General features: G+C 36.6%; 1 protein-coding gene across 1 annotated transcript; it reads left to right on the forward strand.

The window, feature by feature from the left end:
• The first annotated feature begins 1,729 nt into the window (after positions 1–1,729).
• Positions 1,730–2,970, forward strand: LOC100654063 (olfactory receptor 8D2-like). Its single transcript, XM_003418300.3, has one exon. The coding sequence runs from the start codon at positions 1,742–1,744 to the stop codon at positions 2,699–2,701; it is 960 nt and encodes a 319-aa protein (XP_003418348.2). The 5' UTR covers positions 1,730–1,741; the 3' UTR covers positions 2,702–2,970.
• Positions 2,971–7,424: the final 4,454 nt, after the last annotated feature.

Raw genomic sequence — 7,424 nt, forward strand, 5'->3', positions numbered from 1 at the left:
TATTATGTTCTCCTTCAGGACCACACACAGAGATGAGAGCCTAGACCTCTGCTTTTTGAAATGAGGACACTCGCCAAACTGCTGAAAATCTGCTTATGATAATCCTACAATCATTCTATATGGGAACCATTCTCCTCTATTGCATAAATTTTTCTCCTTCCAAGAGGCAATATCAAAAAATTTAATTCAGGACATTGGAAATGTCAGTGGTCTGAGAGTGTCATTATGACTCAGTACAAGCATAATTCAGTAATTGCTTGTCTTCTTAGGAGAATTTCACCTCAGAGAGCCTTCCCAGGAATTGTGTTCCTAGGGGAATACTCATACACATCCTTGGAGTTCAAAGAACTTAAAATAAAAGATAAAAAAAACTCCCTTGTTTGTAAAAGTTATCTGAGGATCTGGAGTTAGAATGGGATCTTATTATGGCTCAGTCATAGTCAACTTTTAAATATTAGAGTTACAGGTTATATTGCAGATGTTAGAGATTTTCAGCCCAGTTCCATCCTTCTGTAAAAAACAGAAGTGGAAAGGTGAAATGGATTTCCCAGTCTTGCAGGGAGTTACTGACACATCTGGAACAGGAACACAGTTTTAGAATTTGTGAGAAGAGTCCATATTTCTTCTTCCTTTCCAGTAGAAGCCATTTGATTTTTTGATGTTAAGGGCCAATAGCATCTCATTCAAAACAAATCAACAAGGTTCTGGACAGATAAATTTTGCCATGAAGCTATGAGAGTTTATCTCAAAATACAAGAGAGACTCCTGACAACATTCAAGTAAGTACACAAAGTCTGGGTATACTTTTACTAAAGCATTTATTTTAAAAGGAATTACTTAGGGGAATTACAATATATAATCTAATAAGACAATTGTTGACACAAATACATGCAGCTATTACATAAGCCAATACAACTGAACCTGAAGAAAAAGAAATTTCTGTTGCCTGTGAGTGTGCACAGTGGAGCAACAGGAAAGCTTCTCCTCTTCCTTCTTATTTCCTTGCTTTCCTAAGATGCAGCCACAAGAGCTTCCAAAGCTCTTCTAGAAAGAAACGAATAAAATGGAGTATTCAATCATTTGAATCAGAGAACTCCAGGATTAGGTTGAAGAACTGCTTAATTTGGAGCAGCTTGCCCTCTGCACTTCCCTTAAAAATTATAAATCTTGACCCTAAGATACGCATTTACTAACCAGCATCTCCTTGAGGAGGGCTTTGTATTCTGTGGGCAACAGCAATCTACAGTGCATGAAAGGCCCAATATTAACACTGAAATGATTTCTTAAAACTTTCTTAAGCTGATAAAACCTTGATATCCACGGCACCAACAGTTCCAGCGTAGTAGGATGTAGTCACGGTTCAATCCGTAACAGCTGAGTTCCTGTTTGTTCCAGACACTAGTAACATCTCAGACGGTACAAAATTATTGGCAGCTTTCTCCTATTGAGAAAACTCCCTATTATGAAAAAGAACACAATGTATTTATTCTTTTTTTCTCTATAGCGAATGAAGTTGTTTGACTAAAAATAACACAATCCTGACATGATTAAGGTAATAAACCACCTTAATAATGACCAACCTTAAACTCTTAATTTGATGATCATTTTGTTTCTTCTGCCACAACACAAATAACACTATTATTACCCAGTCCCAACACTATTATTAATCATAGGCAAATAGATTTCTTACTTCCTTTGATTTTCTTTTTCTTAGTTCCATATCCACTGCTTCCTGAAGGAAATGGCCAGACAAAATGATTCCACAGTGACTGAATTTGTCCTTGAGGGATTGACAGAAAAACCAGAACTCCAGCTGCCTCTCTTCCTCCTATTTCTAGGGATCTATGGAGTCACCGTTGTGGGAAATATGGGTATGATCTTCCTAATCACTTTCAGTTTCAAGCTCCAAGCTCCCATGTATTTTTTTCTTGGCAATTTGTCAGCCGTAGATCTCTTTTACTCCTCAGTTATTACTCCCAAACTCCTGGAAAACTTTGTAAGGGAGAAAAATGTTATTTCCTACCCTGGATGTATGACACAACTTTTTTTCTTTTGCTTTTTTGCTACTGCTGAGTCCTATATTCTAACTGCCATGGCTTATGATAGATGTGCAGCTATCTGTAGTCCACTGCTCTACAATGTCACCATGTCCCAAAAGGTCTGCAATGTGCTTGTGACTGGAGTCTATATTATGGCATCTATTGGAGCTATGCCCCACATAATCTCCATGATTATGCTTTTCTTCTGTAAGGACAATGTCATCCACCATTACTTCTGTGACATACTTCCTCTCCTAAAGCTCTCATGCTCCACTACCTACATCAACGAACTTCTGGTGATACTTGTAGGCGGATTCAATGTGCTTGCAACAACTATGGCCATAATAATCTCTTACGCCTTCATATTGTGTAACATTCTTCGAATACCTTTAGCTGAGGGCAAATCCAAAGCCTTTAGTACCTGTGGTTCTCATCTTACAGCTGTTGGGGTTTTTTATGGATCCATCATATTCATGTATTTTAAGCCATCATCCAGCAGCAACATGGCCCAGGATAAGGTGGCCTCTGTGTTCTATACCACAGTGATCCCTATGTTGAACCCTTTGATCTATAGCTTGAGGAATAAGGATGTAAAGGATGTGTTCAGCAAAATCATGGGTATGAGGTATGGCCCACTCCAGGGTAGTAATCAGAACCACTAAAGGCCATGAAAATAGCCTACCTCTTTATTTTTCTTAAAGCGAACTTCTTTTTCTGTTTCCTACAATTAACACCCACTTCTCATTTCTTTCACTACACTTATCAGATGTTTCCCTTTTACTGAAATCTGTGCATTCATACACACCACTGTATACACACAGACATGCATACATCTATTCTTTGATCAAGAAATTTTATGATATTAAGATTTAGTAGATCCTTTTTGGTAAGGATACCCAAAACCAAACAAACCCATTGCTGTCAAGTTGATTCTGACTTATAGCTGCCCTATAGGACAAAATAGAACTGCCCCATAGGGTTTCCAAGGAGCTGCTGGTAGATTCAAACTGCCAACCTTTTGGTTAGCAGCTGAGCTCTTAATGACTGCACCACCAGGGTTTCTTGATGAGGATCAGCCAGGTTTATTTTTTTAAAAATCTGTCCCAGATGAATCTGCATAGTACTACTTCCTACCTTTTGAGAAACAGTGAAGTAGAATATTTTTTTTTCTTTTAATCAGAGCAAATTGACAGACATTCCCTTCTTTATGTTTACCTAGCTGAATGACAGCATGGGTAAGTGGTGTAAGACTTGGCTGTTACAGAAAATAATAATCTTGACTTTTGGTCAAGGACTGAGTTCAAAAAATAATGTATACTTGTCTAACTGAGCAACTTCCTCCCCTCCCCGCCATGGGTCCTTCTCTGTTTTTGCTCTACCATATCATGCCTTTTTCCTTAAAAATATAATTCCCACTAGTGAATCTTCACAAAAATGAATGAGGAAATCATTAATAGGAAAATGTCTTGCTCATGGTAGGACAGGGAAGCTATTTTCTGAATTGAAACTTCATCCTTCTTGCAAAACTTATAGGCAACTATTGATTCTTGCTTTCAAAAGTTCAACATCATGAAAAATAGATTTATTCTGCTGAATCTCAGGATACTGAGACCATGAATGTGGTCTTAGAAGATGGTCCTAACTAATTCTCTTATACACACAATTTCCTCCAGTTCCATTTCCATGGAATTCTTCCTCTCTGCCAGCATACCGATTAGAGCAGGGGTGGACCCTATGTTCTTTTGAACAAACTTCCCTGCTTAGTTGTAACTTGAACATCATCTGTCTGCATTCTCTTTGCTTGCTCCCTCAGTGGACAGAAAAGATGGTAACGGTTTCTTCCACAAATTTCTTTTGGTTACTCTCCTTTTCACTGTCATGATAAAGTTGACATTTAATAATCTAAAGAGGAAGAGTGAATTTCAAGGTGGACAGCATAAAATTTACCTCTGTCCCCACCAATTCTCCTGAATATAGCCCATGCCTTCTGTGCTTACCTATAAAGGCCGTTCTTGCATTCACGCAAGTATAAGTACAAGTATGTGCCTATCATAAAGTGCCAGATATCCTTTGAGATGCAGCTTCTTGGATCTCTGTCGTGAAAGCTAAATGATAAACCTGCATCATGTAGAATTCAAGTGATGAACATCTGTGATGTACACTGAATTCACATATATTATTGAAATGGTCAGAAGCATTTAAGCTTTGGCAATTCCGCTCATTTTTCTTTCCCTCCTTATAAGATTCCAGGTTCTCAGAGACCTGATGTCTCAAGACATTTTGCTGTAGAACAAGAAAAGCTATGTTAGTATTAGATGTGATTTAGGACAACTTTAACTAATGTAGACAAATAACTTATACAATAAAGGGACATTTATGATAATATCTGAATTACGTGGGTAAAAACCAAAGAAAGACATCACCTAAAATCAAAAGACAGAGAGTTACATCCCCATCTTAAAAGGAAGTTGTAAGTATTTAATATTGGAAATATGGGACAGTGGCCATCTCCTATTGCAAGGTGTAATAACACAAATGAAATCAAATTTAAAGAAAAAAAAACCTTCAAAATTAAAATGATGTAAACAAATTATAGCAAGAAAAAGTATATAGCAAAATTTTGTGTATTACTTGGTCTATGCAAAGGGACTATATATTATAGTGAAACCTGTGAGAGCTGGAATTTGACAGGACTGCCTTGTTTTCCTGGGTCTTGCAAGTTTTCCACCTTTGAGAGAGTGCAGTCTTACCACTTTTCTATCACTCTACTAGTGGAAAATATTTGAGATTTCTTTCTCTGAAAGGTTTCTGCAGTTCACAGATTCTGGCTTTCTCAGGTTTTACTGGGTATACACTCACGTATATTTTTGTATACTTAAAAAAACAAGAATATTAAGGAAATAGACATAGAATCTATTTTCCTGTATGAGGAAAAATAAATCAAGAGTCAAAATTTTGGGAAAATGCGTGCTATGAAAGGCCAGATTCCCCTAAGAAACACCACACAGGAAATAATAGCTTATAGGAGAAGGACTTCCTGTCTGAAGACTGACTTCTCCAGGAATGATATACAGTAGAGTTAATGATAATTTTAATCAGTCTCATAAGTCTCCAGCTGTTTTTCTCCCAGGCTTTACCATAACAAAGGGAAACTGCATTTCCAGGACATTGTGTTCCTATTGAAAGGCTAATAGAGTAAATTCCTGTCTATTCATTATATCAACCCTCAGTATTCCCTGTAGACACAAGAGTAGCTGTTTGAAAATTGAGTTTGAAGAAGGAACTGACCATGCTCAGAGCCTAGGTTCCCTCTCCTTTTCTTTTTTTCTTACTGTTAAAACAGATTTATTGAGGTTTATTTGGTTGAAAAGAAAAAAAAACATGCATTTCAAGTGTACAATTTTGTAAGTATTGACATATGTATGAATCCAAGGAACCATCACAATTAATATAGTAAATGCATCACCCCTAAATTTATCCTCATGCCTCTTGGTGATCCCTTCCTCCCATTCTCCCCTGCTCCTCATCTTCAAGGCAACCAATGATCTGCTTTCTGTCATTATAAATTAGGTTTCATTTTCAAGAATTTTATACAAATTAAATCATACAATAACTACTTTTCCGTATGAGGTTTATTTCACTCAGCATAGTTGTTTTTAGAGTCATCTGTTGCTGCATGTATCAATCACTGATTCATTTTTATTGCTGAAGTTGTATCTATTCCATCATACGCGTTACAACACAGCATATTTATCCATCTACCTGGCCATGGAGGTTGGATTTGTTTCCACATTGGGACAATAAAAAATAAAATTGCTATGAGCATTTGTGTCCAGGTCTTTGTATGGACATACGCTTTCATTTTGCTAGGATAATTACATACAAATGGAATGACTGGATCATATTGTATGTGTGCTTTATAAAAATCTTATAGTATGTGTGCTTTATACAAACTGCAAGTTTGTTTTTTGGAGTGGCTGTGTCATTTTACATTCCCATCAGCAGTTTATGCAAATGACAATTTGTCCACTGCTTCAACACTTGATGTGGTCACTCTTCTTAGCTGTAATCATTTTAATAGGTGTCCAGTGGTATGTCATTGTGATTTGATTTGTACTTCCCTAATAATTATTTTTCTAGTTTCTTAAGATGGAAGCTCAGATCATTAGAGACCAAGTAGAAGCTTTTGATAACCTAGGACATGATACAAAACAAACCTATGTAGGGAGTTAAATATTTGTTTACAAAATCTTTATTTTTTTTTTTTGTCTGAAGGTATAAAGTCAAAATAATTTGTTCAAAATTGCAATCTAAAGTTATTTTTTACCATTTTGGTTATAGTACTAATTTAAAATTCAATTAAATTAATTCATTTTCTTCTCATTTTCCATTTTAGTATGTTATTTTACTTATTTTATAAATAATTAAAATTTTTCCAAAAGTCAAAATTCCCTTTTGTGGGTAAACTATATTTTGTTCAAATAATTTTTAATATGTGAAAATTTATTTTGTTTCTAATGTTTTACTTTTCAAACGATATGGTTAAAAAATCCTCCATGGACAGAAAGGACCACATAAACCAGAGACTACATCAGCCTGAGGCCAGAAGAAGTAGATGGTGCCCAGCCACAACCAATGACTGCCCTGACAGGGAACTCAACAGAGAACCTGAGGGAGCAGGAGGGCAGTGGGATGCACACCTCAAATTCTTGTAAAAAGACCAGACTTAATGGTCAGACTGGGACTAGGACCCCGAAGGTCATGGTCCCCAGATCTTCGGTTAGCCCAAGACAGGAAACATTCCAAAAGCCAACTCTTCAGACAGGGATTAGACTGGAATATGGGATGGAAAATGATACTGATGAAGAACGAGCTTCTTGGATCAAGTAGACACATGAGACTTTGTTAGCATCTCCTGTCTGGAGGGCAGATGAGAGGGCAGAGGCAACCAGAAGCTGCCCGAATAAGCATGAGCACAGAGAGTGGAGGGAAGGAGCGTGCTATCTCATTAACCCACCCACAACCCACTGCCGTCAGGAGAGCAATTAGAAGTGTATAACAAGGTTTGTATAAATTTTTATATGAGAGACTGACTTGATTTGTAAACTTTCACTTAAAGCACAATAAAAATTAATTTAAAAAAAATCCTCTGGTGATGCATTTTCATATTAATGAGGATATGTCTTCTGGGTCATTTTGATAAGTGGAATTGCTGGATCAATACCAAACGTGATATTGTTAGAAGAAAATTAGATACTGAACATTTCTCATGTTTGTCGATTTTAATAATTTACAGTCTCCCCGGACTTGTATGTAAGTGTTTTCTTACCCAGAGTTTTATTAACATATTGCTCATCAAAGTTTAAAAAAAATTTTTTTGGTCAC

Source organism: Loxodonta africana, chromosome 15 (genome assembly GCF_030014295.1).
Source record: "Loxodonta africana isolate mLoxAfr1 chromosome 15, mLoxAfr1.hap2, whole genome shotgun sequence".
Taxonomy (NCBI): Eukaryota; Metazoa; Chordata; class Mammalia; order Proboscidea; family Elephantidae; genus Loxodonta; species Loxodonta africana.

Bases quoted from the DNA above. Each gene is read 5' to 3' on its own strand.
- LOC100654063 (XM_003418300.3), top strand. From the start codon at position 1,742: ATGGCCAGACAAAATGATTCCACAGTGACTGAATTTGTCCTTGAGGGA.